General features: G+C 38.5%; 1 protein-coding gene across 1 annotated transcript in view; it reads left to right on the plus strand.

Moving 5' to 3' along the window:
• Positions 1 to 3,716: 3,716 nt before the first annotated feature.
• ARSJ (arylsulfatase family member J) overlaps positions 3,717 to 20,261 on the plus strand; it is a 32,874-nt gene continuing 16,329 nt past the window's right edge. The window contains exon 1 of the mRNA XM_063310418.1: positions 3,717 to 4,453. Coding sequence (XP_063166488.1) covers positions 4,131 to 4,453 — 323 coding nt within the window. The 5' untranslated portion in view covers positions 3,717 to 4,130. The remainder of the gene's footprint in view (positions 4,454 to 20,261) is intronic.

Genomic DNA, 20,261 nt, shown 5'->3' on the forward strand with positions numbered 1-20,261 from the left:
GAGAGAGATGCCAATCTGTCTAGAAAAATTATGTGTATTTTTATGTGTATCCATATGTAATGAAACATCTGCAAGCAAACAACAAAGCTCAGAGAGCACCAAGAGCTCCACAGTTTTATTGTATCCATGCTGTCTTTAATGTACTAATCTCAGATGTATAGATTTTAGCATATCTATACATTTCAGTTTTATTCACTCATGACTATGCTTTAATATCATTAACCACATAAGAAATTCAGGCAAATGTTATATAGATTGTGGTTAATAATACCAGATAGGTCCATCAAATCAATTTTATTACATTAAGAGACTCTAACCCAACAACTACTACTACTGTTTTATGCATACATTTAAATGAAACCCAGTTGGTATTATTTTAAAGTTATATTAAATGAAACCCAGGCATATTCTTCTATGGTACCATAATGGTGGCAGTAAATCAAGACGGTTTGTGGTTGAAAATAAATACTTTTTATTCATATTTTCCAGTATCTGAAGCACTGAAAACAGTATTTTTGCAGTGAAATAAACTTCAACAAAAGGATGCTAAAATGGCTCTTCAAGACACATGGCACCATTAACAAGTACAAAGTAGACGAAAGAAAAACAATCTGAGTATGAAAATAAAATAGACTGTATGTTTGGAAATGGGAAACAGTGATGGGAAAATATGAATAATGAACATGTCTTTCAAAATTGGAGGCATATGTGCAGTACCGGCAATATGTACAGTACGTGTTTACTTAAAAGCAAGTAACACTGAAAATAATTAAAATTAAAGTAACAATAAGTGTGAAAAGTATTGTAAAAGCACCTGCATATTTATGAAAAGAAAGAAGAAAGAACATCAATGGTGATTCAGGTCAATTCAAGAGGTAAATGAGTGATACCATTCACAAAAGCGTGATTTATAGTCACTGTTTCAAAAACTCTACATTTCTATCTCTGACCTTTCCTCTCATCATCCCTTTCTTCTCCCCCACCAACTAACTCTCTTTCACTCATATTTGTCCCTCAAGATATTTCTACATGCAACTGATTAACTAGTCTGTGATCCAAGTATGTTTATGGGACAGTAAAATTGTTATTTTTTTAAGCTGATTTTGCCTTGAATTCCTGAAGAGAAAGTGAAATATTAATCTAACAAACAAATTAAAAAATGGTTGGTTTTGCTACAAAAGACAGTTTGCCATAGGATAAAATCATGTAACGAAAAAGCAAAAGCATTAAAAGAAGAAATTAAGAATAAATAAATGATATGAAGGTTCACATGTAAGAATGCTACCCACTTACAAGTCCAGCGAAGATGAGTCAACTTGTATCATAACTTCATCTTCTGCTGAACTGTCATTCTACTTCACAATTTTCCACATTATAGACAATCTCTCTGTAATCAGTGTATACTGATAATTCTACTTCACCTGCTTTTATATCATTGCTGTCTTCTAACTTTCTACTGTATAGGCAGCATCTCTCATTGCCTTGATTGTCTACTGTAGCATTGTACTTCCTCCCATTTTTGTAGGGTTGGAAGATAGATATACAGTATTAGACAGTTTTAAGAGAGATATGGGAACTATCTTGAGGGTTCCTGTTCTTCTGGATAATCAGTAAAAAAATCCAGGTTCTCCAGAGCCAGTATCACTTGCCATTGCCTTGTTACATCTCTGGAAGGTCATACATCCCCTTACACCTCCTCATTTCTGTGTTTATTGATTCCTCCAAATGTTCCCATAACACAAAAATGGAGAACCACTATTATATATAAGGAGAGCCAGAACACTACACAATCAGCCTTTCCTCTTCTGACAGTATGACTGGAAAGGATGCATGATTTTATATTTATGGCCTCCCTGATAATTTTGAGAAATTGAACCAATGTGCTGATAGGTTATATCCTGTCTTTGATAACAATCAATTCTTATTGTTAAAAATCATTGATGATGATATTATCCATATCATTTTATCAACTGTAGCAAATAACTTGCCTTAACTTTATATTTATTTATTTTATTTTATAAATTTATTCACCGCTCATTTCTCCCCCACAGGGGCCTCTGGGTGGCTTGATGTTGTGCCAACAGTAGAAAAGTTAACAGACATGGAAGCCATTTGTTGAATAACTATGATCACTTTTATTAATGAATGTATGGTTACTCTTGATATTTGAGCATTCTTAATTGTGATTATTGCAAAGGGGAAGGGAGGAAGAGAGAGAGAGAGCACAATCTTGTTAACAAAATATTTCTAGGTTTATTCCCTATTGTATGCCATTTCAGCATTCCCCATTTTCACTTTTTCACTTAAAGTGACAACAATACAGCTTCATTTTTCTCTGTACCATTTTAAATGCTTGTTACTGTTTTGCTCTCTCATCGTTCCATCACCATGGGTTTAAATGATTAATTGCAACAATTTTTTTAATACGCATTTGGTTTTCTGACATTCTTATTTTAGGAAAGACAGATGCAAAGGACAGAGCTCTTGCACAACTTACTGCTGAGCCAAAGGAAGAATCTAAACAGATGTGACTATTCTCACCCCCCACTATAAATTGTACTTGCCAAAAATCCATCCTCAAAACAGCTTCTGTCAGAGTTTAGAATTAGAGGTATTGGCTACATTCACACATCATATTAAACTTGGTTAGTTTTAACTTTGCTTTACGGAATTAATACATCTCCTTGGATTTGTACAGCAGTTTGCACCACAAACTGAATACATTAGCTAAATTCGGACAACACAAGACATACATCTCCTAGCCAAACTAGTTTAGACTGTTGGGCAAACCACAGCTGTGCAAATGGTTCTGTTCCTATCTAATGGTTGTTTCATTAGGTGACACTGGAAAAGAATTTATCTCTTTCATTTCTGGTGGGCACATTAATGAAGCAATGTTTGCTTTATGCTTAATTTTTGGTATGTTATATGGACTCTGCCATGGTGTTTAACATCCCTATTAAACCAGTAGGAGAGGTCATGTAACATGACATCTCTCTCTGACATTTCTCTCTGCCTGTGAATTTTGATGTTGGAGAAAATGTGAATTCCTTGGCCTGTTAGATGGAAATACAATTCAGTACCTGATAACGTTAAAGTAGACTGCTCACTGGGCTGCTAAAGCTTAAATAATCTGAACTCCTAAGAAGAAAGCAAGGGGTGCTGGAGAAAACCCTTATGCTTGGAAAAACCCAAAGCAACAGAAAAATAGGCAAGAACATCCCTGCATAATTCCTCCCCCAACTATTTATAATATATCCTTTTAAGGTTTCAAAAGACCTCCTCCACCTCTTACACATTTCTGTTGAAGTAAATGGGAAACACTTTACATTACTTTCTGTTTCTAGTCTGATTCTAGTTTGAACTATTTGAGTTGTTGTATCTAGTTTTTTTTATTTATTTATTTAAAAAGAAGAATTGTTTTTGAATTGCCCGGGTGCTACTAAATTTTGAAAGCCCTCCCCAGACCCGTCTGCTAAGCCAGCACTTTCCTCCTCGGACAATTCCCAGCAGGGAAGCGGAGTGCGTGCGCGCGCCTGGACCGAAGAAGGCAGGCGGGCGTTTTGTTTGGCTTTTCTCGCCAGGGATGGGTGGGAGAAAGGGAGCCGGAGGGGAGGGAAAGGAAACGAAGCGGGAGTTGTTCGCCGGCGCTTAGGCAGCAAGAGAAGAGCGATGACCTCGCGGGCTGCTCCTTTCCTCTCTTGAGAGAAGCGCGATTTTGGTGGAAGAGATTCTTTCCTGGAGAAAGTCGGGAAGTCGACTCCGTTTTCCCCGAGTCTGCCCCGTCGGCGGTGGGGCAGTGGCGTGCGCTTTCAGTTTGCCTGCCGCTGACCGGCAAGAGCTCCGTTGCTGCGTTTCCTAGGTTAGGATGACTCAGGGAGCGGTCAGTATTGGTGGCTGAAAGCTGCCGGGAAAGATCGCCGGGACCACCCTGGCGCCTCCTCTCCCGTCCCGCCGTGGACATTCCCGAGTCTTGGCCGGGTGACGTTTGCCATGGGCTCGCCTTCGCTCCACCACCTCCTCTTTGGGAAGACGTCTTGAGTCCCAATTTCTCATTCCACCGCGGGAACCTTCTCTCCTAGGGACGTGGAAGGGAGGTGCAGCGTTTAACCCGGCTCTGCCGAGGGAAAATGAGAGCCGGGGGATTGCTGGTCGGTTTCTCCGTGCTCAGCCTCCTCACTCACGGCTACCTAGCTCGGGAGACGGGAGAGGACCCCGAGGAACCGAACGGGGCGGCCAAGTTGGAAGAAGACGCCGAGACACGACCTTCCCCTTTCCAGCCGCACCTCATCTTCATTCTGGCGGACGACCAGGGTTTCAGAGACGTTGGTTATCACGGCTCAGAGATCAGGACGCCTACCCTAGATAAGCTGGCCGCGGAAGGAGTTAAGCTGGAGAATTACTATGTCCAACCAATGTGCACGCCGTCCAGGAGTCAGCTCATCACTGGAAGGTACGTGTGTGTGCGCGCGGGGCGCGCGCGAGCATTTGGCCATTCACTTGATCTCTGCGACCTGGTCTGAAAAAAACATGTTTATTTTATTTAGTTAATAGATTAGCCTTCAAAAAACTAAGTTTGGTGCATGTGTGTGCTTATGGGCTCTTATATTTCCCAAATGGCCTTGAAAACCATTTTACACAATACAAATTTGTGGACATCCTAAACATTAAATAAGCACAATTCTAAATATGCCTGCTCAAAAGTAAGTCCCATTGGGTTCAGTGGGTGGACTTACTTCCAGATAACTGGGAATCTTATTTTCCTGATGAGAGAATCTGATGAAGTCATTTTTCTCTTTAAAGCATCACAACTCCACATTGCTAGTATTTGTTACAGACTTAACATACCATGCCTGGAAGCAGGGAGTTAAAATGAACACAAATCAATAGATGTATTTTGTTAAATCTGTTATTTCTTCGGAGGGTGTTGGGATTTAGAATTACTCATTTCATAATATTTGGATAGCACCTAATTTACATAGATGTACAATCTTTTGTCAATTTGTTCATGTGAATAGTATCAGCTAGATAGCATTGTTCTTTATTTTCCTTAAACATTCATTTTTAGAAAGTACAAAATATAAGCAAATTACCATAGTATACAACAATAAAAACATTAAACAATCCATAACATAAAAATAAGAAAGCAAAAAAGAAAGGATATAAAACAGAAAAAAGACTAGAGTCACTAGGTTAGAAAAAATGCCATATAATACTATATTATAATCAGATAGAAAATATCATAAAATGTATGGCAAAGAAGGACTTATTGTGTCATCCCTTGATTAGTACAAAATATTGCCTTTTCCAGGGTAAATAAATTACACATTTCCAAAGGCAGTCTTTACTTCCAATCTGTCAGTGGTATCCTTTTAGCTACCACCATGCATGGTACAAGCATAATTCCTCATAGACAGTTATTCCACAGCTTTGGTACATAACTGAAGATCACATTGATATGTTTAACATTTAAAGATTTCCCCATGAAACTACTTATACACATTAAAATACAATTCCCCAAAGAGTGCCAAAGATTCACAGGACCATATCATATGGGTCAATGAACCCTCAATTTTTTAACATCTCCAACAGAGAAAATTTGATGTCCATCCTTTAGAGTACATCCTTTGGGGAGTCCAATACACTCTAAATCAGTGGTGATTGGGAGCAAGGGATCCGACCATCGGCCCCTTCTTTGTGGGGTGCCGCAGGGTTCGGTACTCTCTCCTCTCCTTTTCAACATCTACATGAAACCCCTGGGTGAGATCATCCGTCACCACGGGGTGAGGTATCATCAATATGTGGATGATACTCAATTGTACATCTCCATCCCAGGTGAGGTAAGTGACGCTGTGACTGCCCTCTCATGGTGTCTGGGGGCTGTAGGGGTCTGGATGGGGAACAACAGGCTTCAAATGAACCCTGGTAAGACAGGGGCGCTTTGGGGTTAATGGCTCTTCCGTATCTGGAACATTGTCATCTTTGGTTCTGGATGGGGTTGCACTGCCCCAGCAGACCTGGTGCATAATCTGGGGTTCCTCCTGGATTCACAGCTGCTGCTTGAAGAGCAGGTGGCAGCCGTGGCCAGGAGAGCCTTTGCGCAGCTACGTGCTATGCACCAGTTATGCCCTTTCCTGGATCGGGAGGCCCTTCAAACAGTCAGTCATACCCTTGTTATCTCTCATATAGACTATTGCAATGCAGTCTACATGGGGCTACCCTTGAAAAGTATCCAAAAGCGGGCTGTTTTTGGGGTCCCTAGAAGGGCACATGTAACACCACTGCTGTGCGAGCTGCATTGGGTACCAGTTTGCTTCTGGGTCCAATTCAAGGTGTTGATTATCACCTTTAAAGCCCTACATGGTATGGGGCCAGGTTACCTGAGGGACCACCTCTTCCCCATTACATCAGCCCATCCCACCCGATCGTGCAGAGAGGGCATGCTGCAGAACCTGTCTGTAAGAGAACTCCATTTGGCAGGGTCCATTTTCACTCCACATACTTACGACTGATATAATCTAAGCCCAATTATATTTTTGAAAATCAGATAAATTAAAGCCACCCTCCTCAAATAGTAATCTCAGTTTAGCTAATGAAAGCCTTGGTGGCCTACAATTTAAAATAAATTTTTCTAAGTAATCTATCAATGTGAAGAAAATATTTATTTGCTGTTAACACTGGGATACTTCTAAGGACATAAATCAAATAAGGGACAATATTCATTTCAATAAAATTAATCTGACCCCTTGGACATAATGGGATTTTAATCCATCTATTTACATGGAATTAATTTTTTTCTAAAATTTTCAACATTTATTTCCACATATTTAGAAATATTTGGGGGAACATAAATTCCCAATTATTGAATATAATCATTTGTATAAATCACAAAACTCAACTCTTTACAGCATTTACATAACTGTACTGATATGTGAGAGCCTAAAGGAAGGAAGCAAAATTTATTCCAGTTAATTTTATAGTCAAAGTATTTTCTGAAACACTGTACTAACTGTATAAAATTAGCCAGAGAGGTACTTACCAAAATTGCCAAACTATCATTGGAATATAAAAATAATATTACTCACATCCCACCAAAGTAATACCCACAATGTCCAAAGGTAGCCGAAGGATCAAGGATCAGATTAAAAAGCAAGGGTGAAAGACGGCAGCCCTGCGAAGTACTGCATTATTACTCAAAGGAGAGTGAAATCATTTGGTTTCTGATGACTGTAGTGTAGAGTTGCAAATAATAAACCTTAATCCAATGAACAAAATCCCTTAGAAAAACCATGTCTAATCCCTTGCTTTGAAATTTAATCTGAACTAAAAGGCCTTTTCTGGTACTAAAGATACTAGTATGGCAAAGTCCATTCTATCTTTAGCTATATCTATTTGATCAATTAATAAACATAAATTGTCTGATGCTTGTTGATTTTTATAAGGCTGACTGGGAGAATTGGTTACCTTCTGCAACCACCTAGCCAATAAAGTTGTTAAAATCTTACTATCCACATTAATTAATGAAATAGGCCTATCACTAGGGTATAAATTAGGATCTTTAACTGATTTTAAAATCAACCTTAGATATACCTCATAGAACAACAGCATCATCCTTGACCTGATTGTATTAACCCTAATCTGTCTTCCTTGGAAGGAAGAATGAATCAGGGCCTTTGTACCAGAAGATTTTCATCTGCAAAGTCAAATAAAAGTTTCAAGTGAATGAATGAAAGCTAAGGTTGTTCCAGTTTGTCATCATCTTCAAATCTTAACTCCTGTTTGCAAAAAGTCAGAATATCACTCATACATTAAAATTTGTGCTTGTGAAAGCCTGTTGGGGAAAAAAAAGCCCTGTAGTCCATGCATGTTGTAGTAGAAATTAATGAAAACTTATCAGATATAATAAATAAACTTGCCATTCCTTTGCAATATTATATGCATGTTCACATGTTACTGTCATCATAAAAATGGATTAAAAAATACTTGTTTTTATTATTATACTTGGGGAGCGGGTAGGAATGAACAGTGGACAAATACGACAGGTTAGGTCCAGCCCTCTTGAAACCCTGACTGTGGTAGTAGGATTCCAACAGCAAAATTGATTTAATTAAAAAAAGGGCTTCAGTAAAATATAAATACATATAATGTCAGGAAATAGGCAATGCATGATTGTCCAATATGTTCCTGTCAACAGGTTTATGTTATAATAAAATCTGGCATATGAGGGGCTGTTTTCCTATCATGAACCATTTCCAAATAAACCATCCATCTTAGTCACAAATAAATTAAATATATTTTAAATCATTGCTTCATTACCTTCACTGCATCATTCATGCACACATGTTTTGAAAGGTTTGTTTTTAATACTAAAATGCTATGCTATTGCCAAGGTCTAACTGCTTCAGTGAAAATGATATCCCAGTGCACATGTTGTAGAGAAAACTAACATGGTGCACATTTGCTTACATTAGTATCAGCAAGGTTGTTTTAATTTTAAAAAGGAAGGCATTTCTACTTGTGTTGGAATAACTGGAAAAAAATGAAACCCATAGGTAGTGAGGTACTATTCAGCAGACCAGTTCTCATTCAGATTCTGCTTCTTCAGGGCTGCATGATCATTATTATGGAGTGCTTTTCTCTAGTGATGATCTGTCCCTGTTAAAGAAATAACATCACCAAGGGTCAGAAGAAGACAAACTAACTGAGAGCCATAGAAACATAGATGGCCAGTCTAGCTTGCTAAGCACAAAGCACACATTGTTTAGATTAGACAAGAAAGCTAAAACAAATAGAGCGAGGAATGGAGATTGTGCTTTTAAAAACAGTATATTCTGTGGATAATTATAAAACCCACCTGCTAGGCTTTCAGAAATCATTTTAAAACCCTGAAATTTGCCTTAAATTTTATTCTGATATATTTTTTTACAATATACTACACTGGCATAATTTGAATTTACAGGTAGTCCTCGACTTATGACCACAATGGGGACTGTAAAATTCATCGTTAAGCAGTGCGTTAGTTAAGCAAGGCATCACATGACCTCACCCAATTTTACAATATGTTTTGTGGTGGTGGTTAAGTGAATCACATGGTTCCCCACAGATTTTGCTTGTTGGAAGCTGGCTGGGAAGGTCACAAATGGCAATCACATGACCCCAGGATGCTGCAACTGTTGTAAATACATGCCATGCGCCTGAATTTTGATCATGTGACTGCGGGGACACTGCTATAGTTGTAAGTGCAAGAACCGGTCGTAAGTCACTTTTTTCAGTGCCATCGTAACTTCAAATGGTCACTAAATGAATGATCGTAAGTTGAGGACTAGCTGTATGTTCTTTGTTTATTTTTTGCCATCTTATTTTCAGAGCAATCAATGAAAAAAACAACAGAAAATAAGTAGAGAATTATCTAATTTGAAATGTGGCACCTAAAATCTATTTGATAAGATCTACAATTTTGCCAAATTTCAAAGAAATCCAGTAACAGGTGATTTGGAATAATTTTGGACAGTATATTTAGTTCTAAAAATTGGTAAAAATTAATTAAAATTAATTAAAAATTAGTTTCTCCTCAATTAAATCCTGTGTCAGCAGCTACTTTCAAAGTTATATTATACATTGTTTGCGTGTGACGCAAGTTTAAAAAGGAGCAGGACTTTGATATCCTGGGCATACCCCACATCTGGACATTGACCCTCTGAATATCTCTGACTATAACCATGCTATACATGCTTGAGTGCTTCTTGCATATGACTAATTGGCTTCTATGCCCTAGTGTGTGGCATTAGATGGTCTGTACAGAGTTTTTCTGTAAATGTGATTGATTGATTATTTACCATCAAGTCATTTTCGACTGCTAGTGATCAGATAGATTTTCTCCAAGATGATCTATCCCTAACCTGTTCTTTCATGTCTCCCAATGGTGCACTCATCACCTTTGCAACTGAGTCCATCTACCTTGCTGCTGATCATCCTCTTCTTCTCTTTCCTTCTACCTTTCCCAGCATTAGAAACTTCTCCAGAGAGCTGGGTCTTCGCATAATGTGTCTGAAGTAGGATAATTTGAGCCTGATCATTTGTACCTTGGGTGATAACTCTGAGTTGATTTGTTTAATGGTCCATCAGTTTGTTTTCTTGGCTCTCCACAGTATTCTCAGGAGTCTTTTCCAACACCAAAGTTCAAAAGCATCAGTACTCTTCCTATCCTGAAACATGAAAAGATTATTAAAGGGCATGCTTAAATAATCTTTTCATGTTATGAATATTAATGTGAATCTTATACATGAATCTGTTGGAGCTTCTAATGCTTTCAGTGTCTTATACTGCAATTTCAAATGCTTATTGGAATTCTTACTGAGAAATTTATTCCAATATAATTGTTAAAATTATACCTGTAGATATCCTCAACATTCTCAAGAAGCTGCCTATTGATTTTTTTTTTTTTTTAGAAAGGTGGTTTCCTTTATTAAGATTTATTTAAATGAAACTTCTTGTTCCTTGGCCACAGTTCTTCACTGTACTCTTATCTTTCTGGGCTAATGTGAGTTCTCTCTACAGCATTGTGTTCAAGTTCACATTGACTGACCTCTCTTCATTTATTGTAACCTACAGATGGAACAGATATATAATTGATGTAGATTTAATAGCAGTGACGTACTTAGATTTATAACAATTTTTGGCAAAGCCACTTAATAATTATCTAAGAGAATAAATGCTGTTACAGTAATTGGATAAGAGAATAAGAAAAAAATTGAGACAAATGGATGTTCTTAAAAGGGAGCTCTATATTACAGTTATGCTATTTAGTGGTTCATGATAGAGCAAGATGTAAGTGGTTCTACAGATGTCAGCAAATATTCATAACAGTAATATCCAAAGCAAAAAGAAAATCCTGAATTTAGTTGAAACAAGTTAATGGGAAATAAAATAATAGATGCATGCCGTAAGTCAATACAAAACAAGAAGTAATGGGAAAAACCAGTAACACTCCTGATTTTAGCTGTAAACAAAGTTAAATTAGTGGTAAGTTATTGGAGGCAGTTTTAAAGGGATGATTGGTTGGTTGGTTGGTTGGTTATCTGCCATCAAGTCAGTGTCGACTCTTAGTGACCACAGAGATAGATTTCATCCAGGAGGATCTGTTGTCATGTTCCCCGCTGCAAGGCATATGTGCATCACAACGGGGAACATGCCCATCAGGAAGGAGGAAGGGATAACCATTACCCTTTAAGCACACAAACGCTTAAAACAATCACCAGCACAATAGAGGCACACCTCTGTCCGGACCTAAGACCCATTAACAGATCGGGGGAACTTCTACCCATTACCCTGGGGGACGCACCTGCACCGGACAAGAGTGAAAAGACAAAGGAGACCAGCAGAGATCGCCTAAATCGCCCATCGACGAACCCATATCACTGCAGATCGCCCATCCGGATCCAGCTTATGGGACAATGGAGGGTGGAGGGGGACAAGGTCCGCCACGCGGGTATAAACGGGGTACCCCGCTACCACGCTCGCATTCCCGTCTTTTTTCTCCATATGCACTCTGCTTCCAATAAACAGGAAATCCTTAGACCCTCTAAGTGAGTCCGTGTCTTATTGGGAGTAAGGCTACCCTGACATCTGTTCCCAATCTGCTCCTTCAGGTCTTCCAATAGTGCACCTGTCACTGCTGTAATTGAGTCCATCCACCTTGCTGCTGGTTGTCCTCTTCCTATTTTTCCTTCCCTTTTCCCAGCATTAGAGATTTCTCTAAGTAGCCAGGTCTTCTCATAATGTATCCGAAGTATAATTGAGTCTGGCCATTTGTGCCTCAAGTGAGAACTCTGGGTTGATTTGATGGAGGATCTATTTGTTTATTTTTTTGACTATCCATGGTATCCTCAGGTGTCTTCTCCAACACCAAATTTCAAAAGTGTCAATGCTCTTTTTATCTTCAAAGTCTAACTTTCATTCCCATAGAGTATTATAGGGAAACCATTGCCTACATGATTCTGATCTTTGTAGGTATAGACACATTCCAGCACCTGAATATCTTTTCCAGGGTCTTCAGGGCTACTCTACCAAGTGCTAGTCTGTAGTGTATTTTTTGATTGCTGGTTCCTTTACTGCTAATAGTTGATCCTAAAAGCCAACAGCTATCCCCCACTTCAGTATCTTCATAGTCAGTTCTGAGGCTGGTTGCTGTACCTGTTGCCATTAGTTTGGTCTTCTTTATATTTAATCTTAGTCCCATTTTTTTCAGTGTGCTCCTTGACTTTCATTACTACAGCTTGCAGAATATTTGTATTTTCATCTATCAGAATAGTCTCATCACCATAGCACAGTTTATTGATGTTTCTTCCTCCAATTTTAAAACCATGTTCATCTTCCAATCCAGCTTCCCTCAATATATATATTCTGCATATAGGTTGAATAAATAAGGGGCCAGTATATAGTCTTGTCTCACTCTTGCCAACCTAGACCTGTCTGTTTTGCCATGTTCTGTCCATACTGTGGCTTCCTGACCTATCATAGGTTTCAAATGAGGACAATGAGATGTTCTGGGATTCCCATTTTAATAAGTATATACCAGAGCTTCACATGATTACACAATCAAAGGCCGTTCTATAATCAATGAAACACTTATTGACTTCTTTTTAGTGTTCTTTGGCTTTCTTAATTATCTGGTGTGCATCAGCAACAAGTGGGGGGGGGGGAGAAAATAATGCCAAAAGGTAATGAAAAACAACACAACTTTTATTTAAATAGTTCTGAATCAAACAGAACTGGACATGGACATCAGTCGGATGTAAGTCTTTTATGTTTATTACATTTATTAATTACATTTATATCTTACCCTTTATTTAGGTTCACAATACAATAAACTTAATCATACATCCCTCCACTCCCTGCAATGTTATTCTCACAATCACTTTATGAGCTACAGACTAGTCCAGAGTCATCTAACAAATTTCATATTTGATTGGGTATATTAAGACTATTTAACTAATGTTTACTTCAGCAGCCTAATTATGACCATATTACTTTTCTCTAAGTCTTAATCCATTCCAATGAATTTAGCAAAATGTCCATTGTTGTAGCTTATTCCACTTCTGCTACTAAAAATAGGGTTATAAATATATTATTTATTTATCAAGTTATCAGTTATATAAAGAGAGAGTAAAGCGGATCTTAGACAAATATATAATTTTTAATGCTGCATAATCTTAGATATTATTTGGAAGCTAAATATTCATGTTGTATTGTATATTGCTTGTTATGATTTTGATTTTCTTCCTCAAGAATGTTCATTTTATGTCATTTGGCAGAACTCATATGATCCCATTGGAACTATATAAATTATGTCAAAAGACAATTATTTAGTGCAAATATGTGTTTACTTTTACATTTCTGTATGTTCTATAACAGCCACAATGTAGTCCCCTTTTGTAAGAATGCTTCTGATGGCTCACAGCAAGAAAATTTCATCGATATCCTTTTTGGTCAGATGAACAGTCCAGCTTGTCCAGTTATCCTATTATGAATAATAGACATTCAGGCTTTTTCTGGAAGCTTGTAACAACATGCAATATTTTAGAGCTTTCACCCATTCTTCAATTCATAAGAAGTGCCAGTCATACTTGTAACACAATGGATTCTTCCAGTTCCTCCCATTTCTTTGTACATGAGTTTCTTGCAGTATAACCATGAATGGAATACTTGAGAAAGTTCATTAGTTCTTCAGTAGTTGAACATAAATGGTCCTAATCTATTTCAAATAAAAATGCCTTCTCATTATGTATTTTCCTCTTAAATTTAGAACCCTTCTGTTTAATCTGTCCTCTAGCATTTTGTCATTTTGCTTTCGGTTCCATTCCTGACCACTGAATAACTCGATAGCTTTTGCATCTTAGCAATATTCTTTCTTTTTTTTTTCTGAAAATTTTCTTTGGTTATGAGAACCCACAGGATATTGACTAGACCCATTACTGCTGCTACTCCCAGTTTTGTGGTCTTATCTAGGTAGTCTTTAGGTTCAAAAGTCTGTTTTGTCTCCCATGCAACTTTTTTTAGTCAGTACAAATATAATTCATGTCTCAAAGTTACTAATATTTGTGTCATGAGTAAGGATGGTGAGCAGGGGGCTCCCACCCAGACTGTCAAGCGCATGCGTAGCACTGAGGAACTGTTCAGCCATTCAAAGAGACACAGATCGGGACCGCCTTAACCTTTGGGGTTTATATGGCTGGATTTTCCCACGCTTCCTCAGTTTGTTAGGATTCTTGTTAAGTACTACTAATAAATATTAGAGACCAAGTCATTGTCTCAGTGTGTTTCCTGGTAATCAGGACAATTTGGGTCATATTCCATTGTTTGTTGAGTCATCTCTGCTCATTGTACTAGCTAAAAGAAACAGTCCAAAAGAAATATTTAAGTTTTATCTATTTGGATAATGCAGCAAAGAAAAAGCAATCAAGCACGGGATATAAAGGCAGGATATAGAAAGGTAGTTCAATCATTCTGACACTGAAAATATTGTACAAACTCTAGCTAAAAGGTGATTCACATATTACCTTTTCAGATTGTGCAAATATTAGAATCTACTAAATGTGAGGAGAAAAAATATTATGCAAATCCAAAAATATATTATGCAAAAGAACTATTCTATAATTCACAGTGGACCAAATAATGTTGATGGAATGGCAGCGTATAGCTATCAATGCAAGACAGGGTGGGCACCAGTTTGGAGGTAGGGCTTGACTAGGATTAGTTTCATCTGAGTCTTAAGGTATGGAGGAGAGATGACTGTCAGATTAGTATCAAGAGATTTTACTGTGAGTTAATATTCTAGCGTATTTTTAAGAATGCTGCTGTCAAGACCATCAATTAAAAGTTCTGTTTCTTTTGAAGATATTTCCAAGGAGTTTAGCTGACAGAATATGTGCCTCCATTTTACTGGAAATTTGCTCACCTATAGTCAGAATATGAAGGTACATAATACAGCAACTTTTCTAAAGCTAAGAATATATAGAACTGGTTGATACCTATGTATGTTTCTTAAAGGTTGGGGGTAGGACATAAATGTAATGAAGTATAAAGATCACTGAAAAACAGCTAATATATCCTATATAACCATTACTGTTTAGGAATCTTTGGAGTTTATTTATTAACTATGAATGCCTCATATACTTTTTAAAAATATTTTTATTTTACCTGTTACTATTGTACAATTCATTTAAAAGGCTAAAAGAGCCTATTATTATCATTAATAATCCTCAGAAAGGCAATTACTGCAAAACATTTGGAAAATGTTTAGCTATATCTAATCAAATGAATACTGAGAGTGGGAAATATAAAAATTAATTGATCTTATGGCGCTCCAAATGATGTTACCTAATTGAGTTCACCTCTTCTTCAAATCTGTCTATGCTTGGCTGACTTACTACAAGCCTCAAGATTTAGTTCTTTGGTTACTGCAAGTTTATCTTTGCCACCACACTGTAACCCAGGAACCTTTGCTTTGTACTCAATATGAGAGTGAACTGATCTTCAGAAAGCAGAAGTTTGATTCATGGGTAGTGTATTCTAGATTCAAATCTGTCGATATAATAAATAGTTTTGCTGGACTCGGCTTGTTAGACATGAGCAATGTTCCATTAAGCAGGGTGGAACATGTCAGTTTTATGATGTCAAAGCCATTTAAGCATACCATTGAACTCCTTTCTTCCTATACTTTTGAACTTTCCACTATATGAAATAAATGGTATTGTAAAGAAGAGAACCAGATGATTGTTGGATTATGAACCAGAGATACTGTGCTTTTGGGATACAGTGCATTTGAAATATAGTGCTTCATTTCATTAGATTTCACTCTGACCCAAAGAATAATAAATAGTGTTAAATACAATTACAGTATTCTGCTACATTAAAAAAAAAATGTGAGTCAAAATAGAAAAGTCCTTGCTTAGTGGTCTGTCAAGAAACAGGGAGATTAAAGAAATACAAAATAAATTGTGATAATAAGCTCTATTTTACAACTTGAATAAAAAAAGATAATCTACTTTTTTTCAACATTTGTTATTACATTCAGCTCTGAATGGAATGGGAGAATAATTGGGAAGCATCTGTTTCCCATCTTTCCTCTGTCTATAGCATAAGCAAAGCAATATTTTGGGGGAGATAATGATGACAAGTACCTCAGGCCTCACAAATAGGCTCCTTCCACCATTCTCAGGTAGGAACCGCTCTTATAATTTCCAACAGAGCCTTGAGGCTCCCAGCAACCCCACAACTTGTTGATAAGCAAGCCACTGAACATGGGTTGGATTGTATGACACAGAAGTTTATTTATAGCTGCCTCAAAAATCATACTTAGAGAATATTCATCAGTCAAAAAATTGGAGAATGGTATTGAAGTTTCGTAAGGATCAGCCCTGGATTCCTTATGCTTCGATATTTTTTATTAATGACTTGGATAAAAAACTGAAAGAATCACACATCAGATTTGCAAATAATGTAACACTGGATGGGATACCTAATAGCCTAAAGTTAGAAATAATATTCAAAGTAATCTTATCAGGTTAGAAAAATGGGCTAAAAGTAACTAAATGAAATTTAAGAGTGACAAGTGAAAAGCTCATCATTTAGGAAACAAAAATCAAATACACAGATATAGGATAGATGATACCCAGCTTGTTAATGTGAAGAAGACGTAAAAATAATATTTGACTGCAAACTGAACATGAACTAGCAATGTTGTGCAGCTACCCCCCCCCCCCCCGCCCCAAATAAAAGGCAAAAAGAATTTAGGCTGTATTAGTGGAAGTTTACTTTCCAAATCACAGGAAATAATTATTCTACTTTATTATGTTTTGGTTAGACCTTATCTTGAGTATGGTATCTAGTTCCAGCTTTTAAAGAAGCTGGATCAAGTTCAGAGAAGGGCAATGAAGATGCTTAGGTATCTAGACACCAAATCCCGTGAAGAGAAGACTGAAGGAACTGGTTATGCTTGACCTTAAGTTACAGGAGATGGGATTATGATAGTACTCTAAACATCTGGAAGGATGTCAAGATTTGTTCTGTCTCATTTCAGAACACAGGACATGAAATAAAGGATTTAAGTTACAGTAAGGCAGATTTTGATTTAATGTTAGGAGGAAAGTCATTCCTAGTAGTGAATCAGTTATCCAGTGGAGTGGCTTAAGGAAGATATGGAAATCAACAGAAGCTGAAAACTTTGCATCTGTCTTTACTGCAGAAGATATAAGGTAGATACCTCTATTGACCTTCTCAGGGAGAGAACTGTAACAACTAAAACCAATTGCGGAACTGGAGAAGCTGCTATAGGACACTGTGAAAGATTACAGAGGAACAAATCACTGGGTCCTGATGGCATCCACCTGACTTAAATGTAAAATTGCTGATTACATTGCAGAGTTATGTAACTTGTCCCTCAAATCAGGCTCAGGTTCAGAGAAGTGGAAGGCAGCTTATATGACATCATTTTTTTAAAAAAAAAAAGAGCCAGGGGAGCTTTAGGAAATTATGGCCAGTCAGCTTAATGTCTTTTCTGGGCAAATTGATAGAAATGGTAATCAATCAAAGTTAAACAGCTAAACATCAGGAAGAATAATTGTGCTAAAGGAAAATCAGAATTCTTAAAGATTTTGGAAAGATAGACCCCATCTTACCAACTTTCTGGAGGGGTTTTTCACAATGTTTTTTCATAGCATCAGCAGCATGTAGATAGAGTTGACCCTGTCAAGATTATTTATTTCTACTTTCAAAAGATCTCTGACAAATTTACTCATCAAAGGCTCTTGAGCAAACTTAAAGGTCAGGGGATACGAAAACCTGTCCTTTTGTGGATGGTTACTCATCAAAAGACAGCAAAACATGCAACAAATCAGCAGTTTTGTCAGTGGAGGACAGCAAGAACTTGAGGATCTGTGTTGGAAATCAGTGTTTTTAAACTTGGTTTTCATTTAGGGTACAATTAACTGGCCATATTATCGAGAATAGTGAACAGGCAAGTGGCACATGTAGTTGAATTTAAGTAAGTGTAAAGTGATATACCTTTGGCAAAACACCCTGTGTACATAGCTTGATGGGGTCTGAGCAGTCTGTTACTAACAACGAAAAAGACCTTGAGGTTATCATAGATAGCTAAATGGAGGTTTATCTCAAGGTGTGGCAGCTATGAAAATGGTGGCTTCCATTCTAGGAATTCAGTCTCCTGGTTTCTAGCCTGGAGCCTCAACCACTAGACCAAACTGGCTTGTCTGAATTGGTAGTTCCTTGATTAGGATATTGTTTACTGTTTGATTGTTCATCTGGTGTTAATCCTGGTGTTAATCTTTGTTTATCTGGGTATTGATTGCTGGCAAGGAGGTATTCCGGTCTTTTTGTTTCCTTTTTAGCTTTTTTATTGTCTCTTTTGAATGGTATGTAAATGCTGTTAACCTCTATGTGCCTGTTGATGGCTAACTTGTCTGAGTGCCAGGCTTCCAGGAATTCCCTAGCATTTTTGGATTTAGCTTGATCTAGGATGCTCTCAGTTTCCCGGTTGAAAGTATGGTTGAGTCTGTCCATGTGTTGTGAGATTAAGGAGTGTCATGACTAAGGATGGCGAGCAGGGGGCTCCCATCCAGGCTGTAAAGCGCATGCGTAGCACTGAGGAATTGGTCAGCCATTCAAAGAGACACAGATCGGGACCGCCTTAACCTTTGGGGTTTATATGTCTGGGTTTTTTCCACGCTTCTTCAGTTTGTTAGGATTCCTGTTATGTACTAGCAATAAACATTAGAGACCAGTTCCTTGTCTCAGCGTGTTTCCTGGCTGTTAGGACATCAATCCTAACAAACTCCTACTCCCATTGAAAGAGGGAGGAACAAGAAATTAAGGAGAGACGTTTGGAAATCTCTTCAGAAAACCAAGAAATGCGGCTCGCCATCCAACAATTGGCAGCAGCCCTGCAACAACACCACCAACAAGTAGATCTCCAGATCAATACATTACAAGCTGCCATGCTACAGCAGTTACAACAACCAGTTCCAATTAACCCACAACCGGCGCCAGCAGCAGCAGCAGCAGCAGCTCTGCCAGTAGTCTTGAGATCCCAGGGCAGTCTATCAGAGAAATTTGGAGGAGAAGCAGGACAGCTGAGAGCCTTTCTCACACAGTGCACTATGTTCTTCGACAGCAGACCGGCAGAGTTCCCCACAGACAGAACCAGAGTCACCTTCATCCTAGGCCTGCTAAAGGGACCAGCAGCCAAATGGACTATTCCTATGGTGGAGAACAACAACCCGATTCTCAACGACTACCAGAATTTTTTGGCAGGGTTCCGAGCACACTTTGACGACCCGATCAGAGAGGCCATGGCCAGCCGGGAGATTCGGAAGCTCAAGCAAGGTAACAAGAGGGTGGGAATCTACATTGCTGATTTCAAGTTGTTAGCAGGAGATCTGGACTGGAATGAGAGTGCATTAAAAGACCAATTCAAACAGGGGCTGGATGAGGAAATTAAGAATGAATTAGTGCGCCAGGGAACACCAGCTACCCTAGAAGCCTTATATCAGTTATCGGTGGTCATAGATGCCAGACTAGAAGAGCTCAGGCAGATGCAACCGGGGAGAAACAGGACCGTCAGAGCATTTTCAGGATTTCCAGCTCTCTCCGTAGCATCCACTCACTCAGCACAAGAGGAGCCAATGCAGATTGGGGCAAGCAGGAGACTGATTTCCAAGGCTGAGAGGCAGAGAAGGAGAGAGAGAGCCCTTTGTTTCTACTGCGGAGCCCAGGGGCACATGGTGAGAGCTTGCCCAGCAAGAGGCCAAGCAACTTCAGTAAGACCCCCAAGGCAAGCAGCTGAAACAGGAACCATCTCCGCCTCTGCTTCCAACCAGGGAAACTCCATCGGTCTCCCTCCACAGAGCTCAGCAGGGAGACCATCAATCAATTAAGGAGGGCTCATTCCGAGGATTCCAGGCAAGCCTTTTACTACTTACCCGTAATCATGCACATCAGCCCAGAGCACCAGGTCAAGCTAGAGGCCATTATGGATTCCGGAGCTTCAACCAATTTTATTGACGTGCAGACCGTACAGGACTTCAACATCCTGACCAGAGAATTGCCATGCCCCATAGAAGTGGAGACCATTGACGGCCAGTCCCTCAAGGCAGGGCCGATTAGAAGGCTCACGGAACCAGTGCAACTGACAACAGGAGACCACACTGAGTGGATCCAGCTTTATGTTACTGCATCGCTAAATG

The sequence above is a fragment of the Candoia aspera genome, chromosome 8 (assembly GCF_035149785.1).
Source record: "Candoia aspera isolate rCanAsp1 chromosome 8, rCanAsp1.hap2, whole genome shotgun sequence".
NCBI classification, from domain to species: Eukaryota; Metazoa; Chordata; class Lepidosauria; order Squamata; family Boidae; genus Candoia; species Candoia aspera.